The sequence below is a fragment of the Glycine soja genome, chromosome 16 (genome assembly GCF_004193775.1).
Source record: "Glycine soja cultivar W05 chromosome 16, ASM419377v2, whole genome shotgun sequence".
In the NCBI taxonomy this organism is placed as follows: domain Eukaryota; kingdom Viridiplantae; phylum Streptophyta; class Magnoliopsida; order Fabales; family Fabaceae; genus Glycine; species Glycine soja.
In genome coordinates this window covers 6,033,766-6,054,656 of record NC_041017.1, presented here as the reverse complement: position 1 = coordinate 6,054,656, position 20,891 = coordinate 6,033,766, and the positions used below count along the sequence as shown (strand labels likewise).

Sequence of the window (20,891 nt, the reverse complement as noted above, 5' to 3'; positions counted from 1 at the left end):
AACATCACTGGTTGTGTTCAGACAAAACAATCTTAGTTAAAATTATCAATATTTTGTATCTATAAATTATTAAAAATTGAAAATATTTTTAATTAATATTTCAAAATTAGATTGTGTTTATTTTCTATAAAGTTTAATATTAAAATTTTATCTATTTAAAATATAAAATTGAAATTTTGCATTTGAAGAAAATTGAATTGCCCTATCCAAACAAAGAATTTAAAAGGAAAAAAACTTGAATTGATTTATGCAAACAAAACATTTGAAAAATGAAGAAAATTAAAATCAAAGTAATTCAAATTCTAGGCATTTCAAATTCCTTAAAATTTTGAAATTTCTGATCCAAACACAAGGTTATAGTTCTTATACTTTTATGAAATCTTATTTCTAGTATTGGATGTTTCATATCATCTAATTTAGTCTTTATACATTATAGAAAACTTGTTTCTAGTTCCTCTTCTAAGAATTTTCACAAATGAGGTTAACTTTTGTCTAACATGACAAACAAAATATGTTTTTTTTAAAATGATTAAGTGTTGCAAAAAATTATTTTACTTTTTAAAAAAGAATAAGCTATTAATATGTCTTCTCCTAACACATTGAATCATAACTTTTAAGGGCTCTATAATTGTCTTTGTTTCCATTGTTATTCTTCAACCGTTGTTGCAAATTTATTCTTGTATCTTCTTTTGCTTTTTGAACGTTGTTTCCATAAATTCACACGATAAATGAATAGTTTAATCTATTTGTCATGTAAGACATGATGTCAACACCATGTGAGGAGGAACTAAAAACAAGGTTTTTTGTAAAGTACATAGACTAAATTGAATGATAAGAAACTGCGATGACTAAAAACAAAATTTCATGAAAGTATTGAGACTAAAACCATATTGTTCGCTTCTTTAATTTGCGAGAATTTTCACAAATTTGGAAAACAAGGAGAGGTGATTGGGAATATGGGAGAGTGGGGGGATGGTAAGTGGGTATGGGGTTTTGTTTGGAGAAGCAAGTGATTTGAATGGGAAAAGAGGGTAGTGGAAGATTTTTTTAGGGTGTTGGAGGGTGCAAATGTTGGCAACAGAGGGGAAGATCATTGGATTTGGTTAGTAGATACTTCAAATTCATGCATAGTGAATTCGACATACAAAGTTTTGTATGGTTCAAGGTTTGACTCATCTAAGGTGGATTTTTAAGGGTATGTGGAAACTTAAAATTTCGTCAAAGGTGTCAATTTTGTTGTGGAAAATATTCATGAATAGGACACCAACAAAAGTGAATCTACAACATAGACAAATCCAAGATAAAAAAACTAGTGTGTACATTCTGTAAAGAGGAGGTAGAGGATTTACCCTATTTATTTTTGCATGTCTTATTTCACACAATATTTGGAAACATTGATACAATATTATGGGTTTAAATTCTCCAATGCCTCGGTAAGTATTGGATCATTTTTTGCAACATGCACATGATTTGGTAGGCAGAAAAGCAAATGAATGGTGGGTGGTAGGGTGATGTGCTATCCTTTGGATTCTATGGAGTCAGCCAACTGAAATGGTATTTGAAGGAAAAGAATTTGACAATGAAAAAGTTTGGCACAAAATCTTGTTTTTTTATAGTCATGGTTGAAAGCTTTTCAAGGAGATTTTTTTTTTATCACATATCAGCATAGCGAAGAGCCTCTGGACAATGGGGTACGAAGTTTTTTTATATCAACTTTGGCAAGCTGATCTAAGTGCTTCTCTAGCAATTTTTAAGTTTGTAGGGGGATTGAGTACTATTTTGGTTTGATTTTTAGAACTAGTGAGTATATATTTAGATTTAGTTCCTCTTTGATGTATTTGATTTTGTTGTTTGATTGATTTTGCATTATCGAATTATGCAGTGCTATGAGAACCTTGGAGATGTAATTATTATTAAGCACCTTTTTTTAATATAGTTGCATCATGTAAGCATATCTGGTGCAAGGTTTTGAAAAAATTAAAATACTTTTTTTTTAAAAATTTAGTTCTTTTTTATCTTATTATTATTAATTATTAAATATTTTTCTTGAGCTAGTAAGAAAACTCAAATAATTTCTATTAAAAGATAGATAACTTAGATGATAAATAAATATAAATTTCACATTTTTTTACTGAACATAAATTTATTTTTATAAAACCATTTAATTCACACTTTGTTAGAATTAACTATTAAATATTTAAACATTGAGTTGAAAGTAATAATTATTTTAGATTTACTTCCTATTTGGCTATCGTGAAAATTTCCTATATATGAGAAATGTCTGAATCGTGATAACTTGATAAATTTTAAGTTTTTCAAATTAAGAAAATAGTTTGCTAGAAAATAAGTATTTTATTAGAATAACTTTTTATTCGATTATTGAGAAAACATCATGTTTTAAGAAACCCTAGATCCCCAACTCTAAGTGAAGATCCTTGTCAATTTTAAAAACAAAAAATCTATTTCCTTTATTTCTTAAAATAAAAAAAATAACTGTAATCAAATATATTTTGACCATTAATAAAATTCATGACACTATGATTAGGATTGTGATTCCTTAATAATAAAATACTAACTACTATATTGAATCTTTGACTTGTATGTATAGAAAAATATCTGTTAATTACTTAAATGGATTTTAGTACTTTTGACATGAGTTTTTTTACTTTCTGGCGAAGGATACATTGGTTTAAAAAAAAATACCAAATATTTTTTCCTAAAGGATCTTAAAAAATGAAAAAAGAAATACCTTTAAAGAAAAAGAAAAAAAAATAAAGACAGCGCCGAAACGAAGAAACTTCCGATCGAATAGAAAAACAGAACTATAATACGTAGACATCTATCTCTGTAGACTATATATATAAGAATCTCTCTTCGGGTTTTCAAGAACTCTCTGATTTTCTATTCTTTTTGTTCCCTCTCTCTCTCTTCACGTGATAATTGACTTGTTATGTAGCGGTGATAATTATACTATCAAGGTGAAGAAGTTCCATATTCTGCGTTTTATTACAAAGCTGAAAGCTCAGAAAGCGCGTTCTGTATTCTTCGTTGGTTACTGATTTTTGGGTTATCATGGGAACTCAGTCTCAAACACCAATTGATAACAATTATCTCAAAAACGCTGTAAGTCTTTTTTTCTCTGTCTCTTTGCATACCAATTTTTATTATTATCATTGTTTCTTCGTTTCATATACTCTGTTATCGTATCTGCTATTAACATAAAAATTAAAACCAAAGATGAAGAAGATCTTAAAAAACGGTTCATAAACGTCAAGAAATTTTTTGTCCCCACAATCACATGGAAAATGTAATTTAATGGAGGTACCTTGATTTATTTTAGGATTTTACTCCTCTAATCTTGATGATATATATTTCAATATATTCATTTCTTTAATATGTAAGTAAGGTTTTAAATTGGAATCACTATATCGTTTTATTCTTGATGTTATGTGAAATTACAAGGCAAAAGAAACCGATGGGGTGGTAAACCCAAAATTCTTGATGTTGTAATTAAAATTATGGTCACAAATTTTCTAAAACGTAACATTGACCATAATTAGTTTTTCATCAACTACTGTGATCACTCACTTCAAAGTGAATAGTAGTCGTATTGGAATTACTTTTTTTAGGGCTAAAAGTCGTTTTGGGATTAAAGAGTGTAGAATTCTCTTCCTTGTTCTCCCTTTCTTGGCTGAGAAATTGGCCAATTTCATGTGAGATATCATTAATAGCCAAAACCCTCTTTTCTATGCTCTCTTCAAGATACATGTGAATATAGGGGTTAGTGGCATGTGGGAAGCCTCTGGGCTCTTAGCCATATTTGACCGTCACATTCACTCAGTTCGTCCAGATTCCAATTCGTTCCTACCTTTTCCTAACAAGTTGAAAAGAAAAAAAAAAAACTAATTTCATTGGCATTTAATTCTGCCTGTTGTTATGGCTCCACGTGGTTTGGTACATAAATATTCACGAGTAAATTACACAAATCACTAAAATTTTATAAAATTATATAAATATCTCTTGTTTTTTAACATTGACCTTTGTTATAGGAAGGTTAAGGGATTAGTGTAATGTACGAGGGATTAGTTTACTAGTGTAATTTACTCTATCCATTAGTAAACACTATGGGTAAACATGAATTACCTTATTGTACGGAGTATATAATACGCATGCACAAATAAATCTCTTCGGAGATGTCATTAGCGTGTCTTTTCTTTTACTTCATATTTTATACAGGTTGATGTTTCAGTGCTTCTTTAGTCTTTATAAACAGAATTTGAATTTTCAAGACAAAATAGAATAAACTACTACTAGTATATTTTAACAGTTGATGTTTTAGTGAAACGATTATTACTCCATAAATTCCTCCTCTTCATCGGTTACGGGAAAACTGGAAAGTCAACACGCCTTTAGAAATAAATGGTTTTCAAGTCTGAAAGATAAATTTAGGTATTGAAAAAATATTTTTCTTTCATGAATCTATTTAATTCGAATAGAATTAATCGGGTCCCAAAAATGCATAGTTGACTGATAATTTTTTGGTTAATGTGCATAATATATTGACTAACATTTAACAAAAACTTATAACATAATATTTATTAAATTTCACGTTATTTCTTATCCAAATAAAGAACGGGTTCAAACAATTATTTCATAAAATTTACATGCTGTCAAAAAAAAAAATCGTAAAACCTATCCAATAATAAATTTAATAGAAAGAATGATAAGAAAAAAATATTATTAGCATTTTTCCAAATATTTTACCATTTCTTACATCTAACAATGATGAATGTAAACTATACGCATGTCTATTTAGACGAGGATCAAAACTTTCTTTTCACTTCTTATGATCAACTTGGATACGTGGGCCCTACACGTATTAGTCTTGATATATTGGTAAGTTTTGGCATGAAAATTTTCTTGCTTTATAATGAGGCATGCTAGCTTTGGGCATTTTTCTATTTCTTCTATGATGATTCACCGTCTTCATTTTTTTCATTTTTGCATATTTTACAGCTTATTAGAGGATAATGTTTTCCAACCAGCAAATAAATTTCATAAATTTAATTTAAAATTGTTAAAATAGGTTATATATAATATAGCCTCTCAACCCAATTGGTCAAAATAACAGGTTCGAGTTTGTAGGATCTAACACTCACTAGAGCTGTGTGTTAATTTTGAGTTGGATTGAGACAGGTTTTTTTAATTTATTTTTTAAAGGTTGAAAGTGTGATACCGGTTGGAGAAAAATATCATACTAACGTACCAATCACGGAGCCTTGCAGACCTATTTCCTTTATTTTATTTTATTTTTCTAAAAAGAAATCTAACTAGGTCAACCCATTTAATTTACTATAACCTAATGGGTTTGAATCAGATTAGATATTCTAGATTAGCTACTTTAGAGTTTATCTCAATGTTTACTAACTCCAATTGATCCTCTTTTATAGTTCTTCCTTGCTATTATCACTTTCTTAAAATCTTGTTATTTTGTTATGTGGGGTACTTCTTGTATCCCCTTTTTAATTAATATTCGTATTTTGCAGATAAAGAATAAACTTTCTTAAAATCTTTCAAACACACCAATTTAGCAAAAGTATTCAAGAAAAAATGGATATATTATGTATATAATGTACTACTGTATATAACAACTAACAAGGTTGCATCAATTATTTCTATGACATTTTTCCGCCATATTTATAATGTCTAGTATTATAATTAAAGAAATTCTTTGTTAAAAAAATTGGTGTTAATAATTAGAATTAACTACTGCTCGTTCATGATGAATGTTTTCACGTGTTTTTTCTCTACTATTTCTTCTTAACTTTTTTTCTTTTCCTGAAAACAGTACTTGGTATTGTTATTGTTGATGAATTTTTTTTTTTTGATTTGTGTTATTGTAAGTTTTTGGGATGTTATTTGGTGTAGCTTTATATATCAGTATTAATTACTTTTTACATATTATTACTCCCAAAGTTCTTAAAAATTTACCTTAACAGTTTACAACACATGTCAAATAAATCAGTTTAAATTAAAAATATTTTAAGTTATATAATTATATGTGTTTTTTAATTCGAAAATCATAATGGTTGACGGTCAAAGTCACATGATAAAGACAAGCACTTAAGAATGTTACAATGACATCCTTTAAACTGCATTTTCCTAGAAATTTGGGACAATGTGTTCCACAGTTGTTGGAGCACAATTCATTGGCCACACCTGTTACCCGTAAACTTAGCCTTGGCCCTTGAGTGGCCCATCAAATCAAAAGAGGCCCCTTATGCATAAGAAGATTCCAAACTATGCCTTGTGCCTTTTTTTTTTTCTTCTCTTGATTCCTTGTAAAATGTTTTATTCTTGTTCTTTTGTTAGGCTTACTCATTATTGTATTTGCCATTGCTGATTAAACAGACTGAAGAGGAATTACAGAGGCAGAAGGCAATTAATGATTGGCTTCCAATTACTTCTTCAAGGAATGCAAAATGGTGGTACTCTGCCTTCCACAATGTCACTGCCATGGTTGGTGCTGGTGTTCTTAGTCTCCCATATGCCATGTCTGAGCTTGGATGGTATATCCCTCAAACCCAAGTTACATTTTGCCTTTTTCTTATTAAAGATTGTTTAAACATCTTTTGATCACATAATTATGCACAAAAGGTAAAAATGTTTATTGCAAAATATTATGAATTTTTCTAGTGAATTAATGTTGGAGGTTCAAATTGGATGAGTTGAATATAGCACTCCAAATATTTATTGGGTTTTGTCAACTTGGTTAAGAAATCAATTATAGAATATTTTTGTTGAAAGTTATGCTGAAAATAATTGAAAAACATGGTAACATACTGATTAGCATTTGCAATAGTCCTAACTCCTAGAGGTTGTCATTTATAATTTGACTGGGCCACTTCCACGACCTCAAAGAAATAAAAAAAGATAAACAACTTTTTAGTATATATACTATACTATGCGTTTTTTAATTTGAGAATCACTATGTTTTTTTTCAGGGGTCCTGGTGTAACTGTACTAATCCTGTCATGGATCATCACCCTGTACACTCTATGGCAAATGGTTGAGATGCATGAAATGGTACCTGGAAAACGTTTTGATAGGTATCATGAACTGGGGCAGTATGCCTTTGGGGAGAAGCTAGGACTTTATATAGTGGTGCCTCAACAACTTGTGGTGGAAATTGGGGTGAACATTGTCTATATGGTTACTGGGGGAAAATCCTTGCAAAAGTTCCATGACACTGTATGTGACAGCTGCAAAAAGATCAAGTTGACCTTCTTCATTATGATCTTTGCCTCTGTTCACTTTGTACTGTCTCACCTGCCCAACTTCAACTCCATTTCTGGTGTATCTCTGGCAGCAGCAGTTATGTCCTTGAGGTACAAGTCATAACCTTTTAGTTATATAGGTTTAATTAAACTTTTGGTCCTCGTTTTATTTTCATTCCGCACATTTAGTTCCCTTATTTTTTTTTCCTACAAATTTGATCTTTTACTGTTAATTTTGATCAATCTATTGTGACACTCTATGGCACTATTATGTCAGCACATTCATACTGGCAAGACACTTTGTTACGTTATCATGTTAGCATTTCTGTTAAATATTAAATATCAAGTTAACAGATAAATCAAAATTACACAATTAAAGTACTGGGAGATAAAAAAAAAATAGGAGATCAAATTACAAATTGACAATAGTAATGGAATTAAAAGAGCAATTAAGTTTATTATCTATATCCAAATTTTATTATCCTTGTCTATTATCAACCACCTTAAAGTTAGATGTTTGAATTGTAGTACAAAAGGAAACATGAATTGAACATGCTAACTTCAACTTTGATGTTTACATTGTCCTACAGTTACTCTACAATTGCCTGGGCAGCTTCTGCTCATAAGGGTGTTCAAGAGAATGTAGAATATGGTTACAAAGCTAAGAGTACATCAGGAACAGTCTTTAACTTCTTTAGTGCCCTTGGGGATGTTGCTTTTGCCTATGCTGGACACAATGTGGTGTTGGAAATCCAAGCAACAATTCCATCTACACCAGAGAAACCATCCAAGGGTCCTATGTGGAGAGGAGTGGTTGTTGCTTACATAGTTGTGGCTTTATGCTACTTCCCAGTTGCCCTTATTGGTTACTGGATGTTCGGCAATACAGTTGAAGATAACATTCTCATCAGTTTAGAGAAACCAAAATGGCTTATTGCAATGGCTAATATGTTTGTGGTGATCCATGTTATTGGAAGTTATCAGGTGAAATTCAGTTTCTCTTACTCTTGTCCATTATCCAAAACCCTTTTGATTTTAGCATCACCCTTTCTTTTTGGTTCAAAAAACAGAAGTCATCAAGAGTAACTCTTTTTTTTTTTTTTTGTAGATTTATGCAATGCCAGTGTTTGACATGATTGAAACTGTGATGGTGAAGAAGTTGAACTTTAAACCTAGTATGACACTTCGTTTTATTGTACGCAATCTGTATGTGGGTAAGTAAACACTTCGTAATCATTGAAGTGTATGTTTTGTCATAAGCAGATATTTCACTTCTAATGGATTTCATTTCATTTTGGTTTGTGACTCAGTTCAATTGATATATTATTCTCTTTGTTTTCAGCATTCACAATGTTCGTTGCTATTACCTTCCCATTCTTCGGTGGTCTCCTAGGATTTTTTGGAGGATTTGCTTTTGCACCAACAACATACTTTGTAAGCCAAATACATTGGTGAATTTAATCACACAATAATCTTTAGGGGGGAAAATAAATTCTTAACTGTTAATTTTCTTGCTTAATTTTTCAGCTCCCCTGCGTCATGTGGCTTGCGATCTACAAACCAAGGAGATTCAGCATGTCTTGGTGGGCCAACTGGGTATGTTGAATTTTGATTTTTGTTTCAATTATTCTCCTTTAGTTGAGATTCCATTTTTTAAGCTAGGATTAATCTTGCCCCATTAATTACAGATCTGCATTGTGTTTGGCCTATTGTTGATGATTTTATCACCAATTGGAGGATTGAGGTCAATCATAATTAGTGCCAAGGACTACAAGTTCTACTCATAAATTCATTCCTAACTGAGTCAATGATGGGAATCTGAAGCATGCAATTGCAAATACAAGAAGGGAATGAAAGCTCAATAAAAGTCATATGTGTTATAGAATCTGGTTTATCTTAGGTCGCTGGGTGCTTTAACTATAGAATGCAAGAATGCATTGGTTGAGGAGGATCATCTGCAACTTGCTTGTTAGTGGAAAAGAAAATTATGAAAAGGGAATTTTATATATATTTTCTTTGTCAATTTTTACTTCACGACTCTTTGCTCTATTTAAAGTGTTTGCTATTATATTTATTTGGTTCCACTGAATTCACATCAGAACCCCTCTACTAATGACCTTGTTGTATAGTTATTGTAATTTCTACTAGTCTTTCATTCCTGTACTCTCGTTTGAACTAAGGGCGTTCATAGAATGACTTAGAATGCGCTTACATTTATTCTTGTCTATTGTGAAATATTAATAGGTTCATGGATTTAATTTCGAACCTAAACCTGGTCTCTAATGTTGGACATAACTGACTTAAAATAATTTTTTTTAATTGAAATAACTTTACTGAATAATTGTATAAGTACTTTAGTCTCAATAAAAAAAAAAAACATGACACATTAACTAAGAAAGTTATAATTAATCACATTTAATTATATCAATTTCAACAAAAAGTATTTTTTTCTTTAAATAATTCTTTATTAAAACTTGATATCAAAAATAAAAAGGAGACATTAAAACTAACACCTCAATCAAATGAAGAGTTTTATAGAGATAATAAAATTTAAGGAAGTTAAAATTAATTGAAATTTTCTTAAAGAACAAGAAAAATATGATTTTTTTCTTATATTTAATACTAGAGGAAGTATTAAATAAGAATGCTTTCTTTTAACAAAAATTTAAACCTTGATTAATCCAAACATAGCATAACCAGTGTGAGCTAGACCCAACTGTATAAGTCATGTAATTGATGGAGGAAGCAGACGAACGACCTCCCCAATGTTGAGACATAGGCATTACCATCTCCTCTTGGCAAAGATGAGAGGGATCTGAGATATCATGAAACTGACACGGGTTTGTCCAGCTGCACAAGCAACACTATATCACTACTTTTACTATGTTCAGTACTTCAATTCCAAGGCAATACGGGACACGTACAAGTAGAAGACAGTACATAATGTATAGGTTGAATAAAATTAACCACACAAAAATAACTCCAGAATCCAGATTCTATATTATCCAAAAGGCCAAAATGGAATATTGAAATGGACAGAGTTGCTGACGCTTAGCATGTGGGGGATATCTTTATCATTTTGAATATTTTTAATGGAAGAATTTATTTTGGATTTTTATATTATTTTTTTGTTCTTATAATGTCATATAAGAATTTATTTTAGATTCTTATATTATTTTTTTTCTTATAATGTCACATAGGTGTCAAAAATTTAATATTTTTCAGGCAAGTTATTAAAAAAATAAAACAAAAAAACAAAAAATATGAAAAAAGAAGAAGAAAAACAAAAAAAAATAAAAAAAAGAAGAAGAAAAACAGAAAATAAAATAAAAAAAAAGAAAGGAAAGAAAGAACACAAAAAGAAATATAAAAAGAAAGAAAAAAAAGGGAAAGGAAGAATCAAACAGAAAATGGGAAAAAGAAAAAAGAGAGAGAAAAAAATAAAAAAAGAAAAAAAGGGGAAAGAAGAATAAAAATAAAACGAAAAAAAATATTAATAAGAAGGGAAATAATGATAGAGAATAAAAGGAAAATGAACAATATAAAAGGAGGATATTTGAATATCACAATTACATAGAAGAAAAGAATTATAAGGAAATACAAAAAAAATAAAATACATATAGAACGTAAAAAAAAATAAGAAGAGACACGAATCCTCAGGAGTCAAAGAGAGTTCACTACATTGTGTACACGGAGGAGAGACCTCTAAGTATCCCTTTATTCCTTTTATCTTATCTCTTTCTTTATTTATCATTTTTTCCTCTTCTTCACTCTTCCTTCTCTCCTCCTATTTCTTTTAGTCTGCTGTTTGATTCGTTTTAACTCAATGAATCCTTGACTGTTTGTGAGACTCTCAATTTTTTTTTTGTAAATATTTGTTTTCCATATTTTTATAATAAAAAAACAAAAATAAAAAATAAAAGTAAATTTAAAAAATGAAAAATAAAAATTGATATTAACACTATCTTTTTCACATATACAGTTTTTACTTTCATTTTGGACATAACCCATTTTAAAAAAAAAATTGTAAATAAAATAAATATCACTAATCACACCTTCATTTACACACACCCCCCACCCCTTTTGAGCCCAAATGAAGTAAAATAATTTGTATTCCATTACTTGTTTACCCTTTTGGAGATATAGAGAACTCTTGAACAAGAATAATGATAAATTTAGTGGATAAGGACTCTTGAGTTCAAGAATCCAACTCAAACTCATATCAAAGGTATTTTTACTAAGAATGTATTTATCTTAGAAGAAAGAATTTTTTTTAATTAAAATAGAGACACGAGGTGTGAGTCCCACGAAACAAAATACAATTTTTTTATATTATTTTTCTCCTTTATACTAAAGACAACCTAAAATATGATAAAAAAAATAATTAAGTGGATATAGTTTTTTTTTTTTGGAAAATTAGACAGATGTAGTAACAAATCAAATATGCGTATCATGCAAATAAGATGTAACTGATACGGGTGATACAATTATTCTAAAAATTATAAAATTACATATTTATAAAATATAATAATACAGAATTACAATTCTGTAAATTCAAATTAAGAACATACTTTTGGTCATATTAAAAAAATATAAATCATTTTTAGTAATCATTAATTATTTTCTATTATTATATATTTACAATTAGGAATAACACTATCATTCTCATATCTTTATTAACATTATTCATGAAAAGAACAATTTTTATTTTGGTCATGTATTTGTATATTATATATTTTTCTCTTATATAGCTAGTTGGATTCATAATATTTTTAAAAGTGCTTAATACTTTATTAATTTCTGTAAAAACAGAATACTTTATTAATAGAGAAAATTATTAGACACTGACACTATAAAATTTATGATTGCACAGTATTTTACAGTATCATGATCATTAAACTCGTATTAACATGCAACTTGAAAAAAATATCGGTATTAGATACAAATATGTGAAGGAAATTAAAGTATGAGTATTTGACAGCTTGTGATTCAGAATCACTATTCCATAGCTCGTAGACCATTCAGGTCTTCTATCTATGGAAATTTCATAAACGCGTAAATAATTATTATTATTAACTCAAACAATTAAATTAAATTGCCGGCTAGCGTTATGCTCATTCTGTCAACACTCGGATGGATTATTCTTGAGAGTCTTTTTCAGAAGCAGTAAGGTAATGCTTTATTTCCTCTTTCATTGAAGAAAATTTCATAGCCTCCTCTTGATTACTTAATACTGCTAACAACCATAGACACAAAAGTGCATATACTTCACAACCATGGGAACCGAGACTCCAACGAGTGGAAATCCTATTGCTTCAGGGGCAGAAAAGGTTGCTTTCCCAGCAGCAGAGGTAATTATAAGGCACAAAACATATATGTTATATGTATTTGTATAAGCTATTTGATATTTTTTATTTTTTATTTGTATAAGTTTTCTGGGGTAAAGACTAGTTTTGGTTGTGGAATTTGTTGAAGATATGTGTATGAGTATGTGATTTTTTTGGGTTATTAAAATTTAGCAGATTGATAAAAGAACAGCGGAGCAGAAGGCAATTGATGATTGGCTTCCCATAACTTCTTCAAGGAACGCAAAATGGTGGTACTCAGCTTTTCACAACGTCACTGCCATGGTTGGAGCTGGTGTTCTAAGCCTTCCTTCTGCCATGGCAAGTCTTGGATGGTATTATACCACTTCCCATACACCAATTGGAAGAACTTTGTTTTGTTTTGTAATTTTTCTCATTTTACAAATGATCGATCGGTTGAGAAATGCAACAAAAGGGGTGGAAAAAAGTTGATCTCTTTTGTTCTATGTTTATGCACAACAAGAAATAACTATTCCTACAACAAAAATAAGGCATAGTAGCATATAATTAGTTAATTACTATGACCAAAGTTTTCTCTCTTTAAATATAAATAAACAATTGAGGCAGCATATATTGTATAATGGATAGATAATCATATTTCTTAAACATATATTTAAAAGGATTCAATTCTCTGTATTTTAAAGAATATTTGTTAAGAGATGTAAGTCTTTTAAATGGGTTATTCTATCCAGAGAGATTAATCTCTGATTCTTTATCCATTTTAATTTCAAAAGCTCTATGTAAAAATTAAATAATTATTCCTTTAAAATACTTATTTTTCTCCTTTCTTTTAAACTATTACCCCTGCTACTTTTTTTAATAAGAAACAAATTATAATAGTATTTTGGCATCCTTGAGGGCCAGTTAAAAAAAAGTTGATATTAATTTTGTGATCTCCAGGGGTCCTGGGGTGGTGATTCTTGTATTGTCATGGATAATCACACTCTACACACTATGGCAAATGGTGGAGATGCATGAGATGGTCCCTGGGAAAAGGTTTGACAGGTACCATGAGCTGGGGCAGCATGCCTTTGGGGAGAAGCTAGGCCTGTGGATTGTGGTGCCACAGCAACTGATATGTGAAGTTGGTGTGGACATTGTGTACATGGTCACTGGAGGAAAATCACTGCAGAAAATCCATGACCTTGTGTGCCAACACAGAAAAGATTGCAAAAACATCAAGACCACTTACTTCATCATGATCTTTGCTTCTGTTCATTTTGTCCTCTCTCACCTTCCCAACTTCAATGCCATCTCTGGAATCTCCTTGGCTGCAGCAATCATGTCTCTCAGGTAAATTAGTCAACAAGTTAACTTAACCAGCCCTCTTCTATTAATTTTTTTTTTAAGGCTCTTCTATTAATTTATATGTCTTTTTCATTTCTTTTATACTATAATTAATACTTCCACAGGCCTCGTTGTCTAGTCTACACCATGTTTTTTTACCTTTCTTTATGAAAAGATAAATAAATAATTTAATTTAATAGTTAATATATTAACAGTGAAATTTTTTTATACTGTAATATAATTATCAATTATTATACATGGTAGAATTATTAATTTTTGAAATCATTATTTTAAAAATGAGTGTGAAATGTTTTTTTTCAATAATATAAAAATCTTTATGGCCGCCGGCCGGTGACCATACATGAAATTAAATTTAAAAAAAGAATACATCTTTCTCTAATTTTCCTAAAAAGCTATGTAGAACGAAATAATACGTAAATTAATAAGACATTAACGTTGTTGACTGTTGTTTGCTGTCGTTAAACTAAAAATGGCAACCTCTTTATGGAGTAGATAAGCGAAAATAAATCATATTTCCCGAAATATCTTTCGTCCTTTTTACAATTTAAGTCTTTATTTAAAAATTCATTACAGTTGTAAACATCATTCATCTCCACTTTTCATTTTATTTTATTTATTACGGACACAATAAGATCCACTTTTTTTGGGCACAAATTTATAATATTTAGGGTGGAATTTTGATCTCATTTTTATAGATTTTTTCAAAAAAATACTAAAGATTTATTACATTATCAATCACAAATAATTATATATAATAAGTTTGTTAATTTTTATAAATATTATTTTAAAATTCATATTAAATTTATATTAAAATTATTTATGTTCGATATGCAGTGTAAAAACTTATATACAACCATGTGTATCTATACTCAAAATTATTTAATTAATTTGTTTTAGAAATATTAAAATGGACTATAAAATCTAATAGTCTGAATATAATATAGGTTGGGTTGCGCGAAAATAATAGTCTAATAGTCTATACAGAAGAATATTAGGTTAAAAAATTACTAACACTAAATTGGCTCAACAAACTTTTGCCAGAAAAATATAATGATGGACACGATCTGCCCTGTTCCAAATTGAGTTCTAATTTTCACAGGAGTTTTATTTTATTTTATTACTTTTCTATTAAAAAATTAATTTATTTTTTTTAAAAGTGTATTTAGTCAGACTTTTAAAGAAATTAATAAAAGAAACTTTAATACAAAAATAATTTAATATTTTTGGAATTTTTATTTAATTATATAAAAATTATTTAATGATTTTAAATCAAAAGATTTTTGAATAATATTTTTAATATGCTTTTTTATCGTATGCATTGAATAGAAAAATCAATATTGTAAATTTAGTTGATTCTCCGGAGGAACTAAAAGGTCCAAATAGTATATTGATTAAAACACTGGTTAAAAAATTAAAAGAGATAAGTTTTATTGAAAAAATCATGAGAGTACATTCAAATACTATAGATGAATGCATTTTTGTACATTCCAATAAAATATTTCTCTTTTTTTAATCAATCAGTGACTTAAGATGATTCATTAACATTTTGAAGAAGAAGAAGAAATCAATAATTATGGCAGATATTCTATTCCACTTGATTTATCTTGGTATCTCTAATCAACTTGATAACATGTGAGAATGGAATGATGTATATATGCAGCTACTCAACCATTGCATGGGTGGCTTCCGTGGACAAAAGAGTTCATAATCACGTAGATGTGGCTGTTGAGTATGGCTACAAAGCCAGCACTTCAGCAGGAAACGTTTTCAATTTTTTCAATGCCTTAGGAGATGTTGCTTTTGCCTACGCTGGACACAACGTGGTGTTGGAGATTCAAGCAACCATCCCTTCCTCCCCAGAGAAGCCATCAAAAGGTCCCATGTGGAGGGGGGTGCTAATAGCATATTTAGTTGTGGCCTTGTGCTACTTCCCTGTTGCTCTCATTGGCTATTGGGTGTTTGGTAATTCCGTTGATGACAACATCCTCATCACCCTAAACAAACCCACTTGGCTCATAGTAACTGCCAACATGTTTGTTGTCATCCATGTCATTGGAAGCTACCAGGTGTGTACCAACAATTAATAATTTGCATAATTCATCAATATTAGAGTTTGAAATAAAATTTACTACTTATAGTTCTACATGTGTTGTTCTCCCATTAAAATGGGAGTTTCACCTAAATAATATACATATAATTTTTTATTGTAAACTTTTATTTCCTCTATTACCAAGATGAATCTTTAATTCTAATTAAAGAATAGTACAAACAACACGCATAAAACTACACATAATTAAATTTTGTCCTTAAGATATGTACAACTCAATTTGATTTCTTAACTTTGTTTTAGTAGATCCTTGTTGTAACATAAGATTTAAGAACACTCTTTAATTTTCATCCTAATCATAAAACTCAAGTTGAGTTCTAAAGTTTATAAGAGAAGTCTCACTTTATCTTTCTACCCACAAAAAGCTCTCATTTAACCTTTAAAAATTTATTTAAATTTTAGTAGTTAAACAACCTTTATTGTAGTTGCTTACATAAATAACTTCTATATATAACAACTTATTTGCTCTAACAATATTCTCAAGTTATTGAACTTTAAGAACAATCATTTCTCTTCCAATGGTGTAACAATGGCTTATGTTACTTTGGCTTCCAATTGGTATCAATATATGCAGCTATATGCAATGCCGGTTTTTGACATGATCGAGACCGTGATGGTTAAACAATTGCGCTTCAAGCCAACTTGGCAGCTACGATTTGTTGTGCGCAATGTTTATGTTGGTGAGCAGAATCACACTCTTGTCTCTTCCAACTTTTTTCTTTTACATGACTTATTAAATGCCTTTTGAAACCCACTATTATTCGTCTCTCATTGTTGTAACAACTTTGATTCAGCATTTACAATGTTTGTGGGCATTACGTTCCCTTTCTTTGGTGCCCTCCTCGGATTTTTTGGAGGATTTGCATTTGCGCCAACAACATACTTTGTAAGTCCCTCAAAATCCTCTTTTTAATTATGTATGTCTTGTACGTTAGCGGCTAAGCTGGTTACTCAATAATCTAGATTATTTTATTTTCTGATGTTAGTAATGTATAGTGGTCAAATAAAAACATTTTCTTCTCATGAAACTTTACTTTTTTTCTTCTGTTTTTCATCACTTAAAATATCATGGATGAGTTTATATAGCTCTTATGAGCTACCATTAAATTTTAAATCATTAACTAATCAATCATATCTCATGGTGTTGGAAATAATATTTTATATGAAATTTTTAATTGTTTTTTATGTCAAATCACCAATTATGTGTGTAAAAAATATATCTGATGAGACATTTATTTTTATGAGAATAAAAAAGAAAAAAAATTAAATTATACAGTTATACAAAAATGGATTAGGATTAAAGATATGTGATCACCTGAAAAAGTCACCTAACTTGTATATTCTAATCTTAATTGTTTATAATAATATCTAATGATTAATATTTACATCTATGAGAGTCTCCAACTTATTTTTTTGTGTTGGAAAATGAGTCTCTAATTTAAAGCATGTATATATTTACTCCTTTTACATGTATGATTATATAATTAAGAGTAATTCCTTTTACACTTTATAGGTGCATGTGTCTGATTTTATAATTTATATCACTGACTGCATTTTTCAACATATATAATATAATTTTGTAGCTCCCCTGTATTATCTGGCTTGCTATTTACAAACCTAAGAAGTTCAGCTTATCCTGGATCACCAACTGGGTATGTTCAACTTCACTATGCTTGTTGCTATATTTTATTTTCAGTCTTTGACATTGAAACTTAGTTTACCTATTGGGCTTCCCTGTGTTTTCAGATCTGCATTATATTTGGCCTCCTACTCATGATTCTGTCACCAATTGGTGGATTAAGGAGTATCATACTCAATGCCAAGAATTATGGGTTTTACCAATGAGGGAGAATGTGTTGAAAGAAAGGTGTTAAAGCGTGTGATACTAGCACTTTTCTAACACTTAATTGAATCCATTCTCCGCAAGAACCATAGTTCAACTTTCATTTTATAAATACTATAAACATGCATGAATATAAATGTGAGACTATCTTTGCCAGTTCCTACTTTATTTTTCTGCAAAACAAGGGATCAAAAAGTATGTTTGAAATAATAAAAAATTGAAATCATGTTTGATTATTCTCCAAAAGTATGTTTGAGACTAAAATTTAGTTTGAAAACTCAGTTTTAAAAAATAACTATTGAGTACATATTTAGTTTGTCATTTAAATTGTTGCAACGCGAGTTTTAATGTAAATCCAACGCAATAAAAATAAATAAAAGTTTTGATCTTTTGACTGAATGACTTTTGCCTCAAAAGTCATTTTGTACCGAATTTCTAAATATACGGTTAGAGACTTTTGCAAAGTCAGTTTGTAAACTTAAATTTGTCCCAAACTTAAGTTTGCAAATAGGAATCAAAACATATATGCACTTATTAGTGTCCTCCGCTAACTTGGTAGTGAGTTTCCAAGCAGAATTTGAACATTTGGAATTTGGAAATGGTTGACGATAACTATATATATTACTAATATATAAAATAGCTTATTGTATAAATCATATATTACTAATATATAAAATAGCTTATTGTATAAATCATATATGTCTAGCTTAATGCAATCACGTCGCTTGCTATGATCTGATGCATTTAGTTCCATATACAGGGGCGGATCTACTACGGCTTCTGTTCTAGATTTTTTCAATGTGGTTTCTAATATTAGGTAATCCTAAAAAAAAGTATATTGGGTAGTTATTTTTATTTAGGGAATTTTAATTACGTAGATAATATCATTTATTTTTTATTTTTATGTTTTTATAAAATATTTTGTTCTTTTGTGATATTTATTGTAGAGATAATTGCTTTTTTATATAAAATATTTGAGTATTATTTATTTTTCTATCAAATAATTTTCCTTTTATAATATATTATTATTATTTTCAAAATTATAAATAATTATAGTTTGTAATCAATTGATTTTATCAACCATTGTTAATGGGTTAAACATACAAACACTATGTACAAGTTTAACATCTTAAATTTTGAAACACATCAACAAACATTTCATCTTTTTTTATAATCATTTTCCTATATCTTCTTTGGTTCTCTTGTCTCGTCTTTGTGTTTAATTCTTACTATTGTGAGGTTTCACTGTACTTCTAATCTCAGGATCCAGACCCACGTACAATAAAATCTTACAAAAACAAATTAGATATCAAGTTACACTAAAGATTTACCATATAGTTTGCTTTCAAAGTTATAGCCTTTGTTGCAGCAAAAAAAAATTCTTCTACTTTTCAACTATTTAAAAGCAAATTATTCTTGAAGAATTGTTGGTTACTATTATCCTAAAAGATAATTTAGTGAGTAACATAATTTATTCAAATTTAATATATTCTTATAATATAATTTTTTTTTAAAAAAAGATATGATTAATATTAATACCAACTTTTATTATAAGTTTATTAAAGTTCTTTGTGTCATGTGAAATTGGTTATTGTCATTTGTAATTTTAGTTCTTTAAAAATATGTTTAATATCATCTATGTAAATGCATTTTTTTATTATATGTTCTTAAATCATTTTAGAAAATATATAAATATTTTTTAAAATTTTAATGCTTGATTTTGGACCCCCGACCGTTAAATCCTAGGTCCGCACTTGTCCATATATATGGGAGAAAATATAAAGGTTCACAAGTGAAACGCGCGTTGCTAAATAATCTTTTCATTAAAATTGATTTGTTGGACATTAAAAAATAGAGAGTATCTCCAATATGGATATTTAGATGATTTTCTTAAAGTTAAACAATATTTCTTAACAATTTTTTCCATTAGAGTTAATGACTTGACAATGAATAACTTAACTGAGTTAAATGACTATTTCTTAATTGATTATTACAAACAAAACAATTTCTCAATAAAGAATTTAATTTTACTCAAGTTAAGTATTTACTTTAATAATTTTAACATAGGATTAAATTTTTGTGTAAAATTCTTAACTCTGTGACATTAGAAGGACTCATAAATTTTAGATAAATAATTCATTTAAACAATAATGTGTTATAAATATTTTAAAACAAGACATTGGTAATTAAGTCAAATATTGGAAAAATAACTTAATGTCATCATCAACTTACGTTTCTCTCAAACTCCTCCTATTAAGGATAACATCAATGACAACCTACGGTTGAGAAGTAGACATGAATTTCCTGCTATCCAACAAAAACCCGTATTCACACCGTCAAACAATTAGAATTATTTAAAGAAGTTCAAACAATTTATGTATCATTTCAATAAGTTCAACTTAAAAAATATCTTTAAAATACTAATCACCCATCAAACAATCGAGATTCACGACTAGGGAATCCAAATTCGTTGAGAAGTACTAAAACAAAACTGAACACAATATATGAATTATATTTTGTGTTTGATATACTTCCAAATAAAATAGATATGGAATTTAAAAAAATCAATATATTAAAATGAAACGGAACATTGGTTCCATTTTCGGTACAACTTGGGCTTTTTTTTTTTGTATTAGTAGTGAGATTATTTCTTATTTTTTTTGGCACTCAAACGGGTAGGCGGGAGAAAGTTGAGCAAAAACGGGTTTAGTGCCTGAGAATTGTGAAACAAACATGCCGCTAAGTAATTTGTCACGTTTTCTGTTTTCACTTGCGTTTTCCTTGTCCAGTTATTTATTACTGTACTGTGTTGGTAGCAAAGACCAATTCTATTTCCATTATTAATTCAGGGCACGTTTTTGTTGCAATTTACAAGCAAATGTACTTGTTGCTAAACATAACATATTTCTTTTCAGATATCTTATATATATATATATATATATATATATATATATATATATATATATATATATATATATATAAAAGAAACA

At 29.0% G+C, this 20,891-nt stretch overlaps 2 protein-coding genes across 5 annotated transcripts; both read left to right on the top strand.

Moving 5' to 3' along the window:
- The first annotated feature begins 2,883 nt into the window (after positions 1-2,883).
- Positions 2,884-9,494, top strand: LOC114390897 (lysine histidine transporter 1). Its single transcript, XM_028351820.1, has 8 exons — positions 2,884-3,123; positions 6,412-6,569; positions 7,005-7,388; positions 7,868-8,261; positions 8,386-8,491; positions 8,620-8,711; positions 8,805-8,873; positions 8,966-9,494. Exons 1-8 carry the CDS (start codon positions 3,073-3,075, stop codon positions 9,062-9,064), a joined length of 1,353 nt encoding a protein of 450 aa, XP_028207621.1. The 5' UTR covers positions 2,884-3,072; the 3' UTR covers positions 9,065-9,494.
- Positions 9,495-12,303: 2,809 nt separating this feature from the next.
- LOC114389000 (lysine histidine transporter 1-like) lies at positions 12,304-18,137 on the top strand. Of its 4 annotated transcripts, none has more exons than XM_028349565.1 (9): positions 12,304-12,448; positions 12,527-12,628; positions 12,797-12,957; positions 13,544-13,936; positions 15,612-16,017; positions 16,633-16,738; positions 16,853-16,944; positions 17,642-17,710; positions 17,805-18,137. In XM_028349565.1, the coding sequence occupies exons 2-9, from the start codon at positions 12,554-12,556 to the stop codon at positions 17,901-17,903; spliced, it is 1,401 nt and encodes a 466-aa protein (XP_028205366.1). In that variant the 5' UTR covers positions 12,304-12,448; positions 12,527-12,553; the 3' UTR covers positions 17,904-18,137. The 4 variants fall into 4 exon arrangements, with proteins under 4 accessions (XP_028205366.1, XP_028205368.1, XP_028205367.1 ...); XM_028349567.1 differs by having other exon boundaries at positions 12,305-12,448; positions 12,800-12,957; XM_028349566.1 differs by lacking the exon at positions 12,304-12,448 and having other exon boundaries at positions 12,459-12,628.
- Positions 18,138-20,891: the final 2,754 nt, after the last annotated feature.

Bases quoted from the DNA above. Each gene is read 5' to 3' on its own strand.
- LOC114390897 (XM_028351820.1), top strand. From the start codon at position 3,073: ATGGGAACTCAGTCTCAAACACCAATTGATAACAATTATCTCAAAAAC. The intron at 6,570-7,004 runs GTATATCCCTCA...GTTTTTTTTCAG, and splicing joins GCCATGTCTGAGCTTGGATG to GGGTCCTGGTGTAACTGTAC. The intron at 7,389-7,867 runs GTACAAGTCATA...ATTGTCCTACAG, and splicing joins GCAGCAGTTATGTCCTTGAG to TTACTCTACAATTGCCTGGG.
- LOC114389000 (XM_028349565.1), top strand. From the start codon at position 12,554: ATGGGAACCGAGACTCCAACGAGTGGAAATCCTATTGCTTCAGGGGCA. The intron at 13,937-15,611 runs GTAAATTAGTCA...GTATATATGCAG, and splicing joins GCAGCAATCATGTCTCTCAG to CTACTCAACCATTGCATGGG. The intron at 16,739-16,852 runs GTGAGCAGAATC...ACTTTGATTCAG, and splicing joins TGTGCGCAATGTTTATGTTG to CATTTACAATGTTTGTGGGC.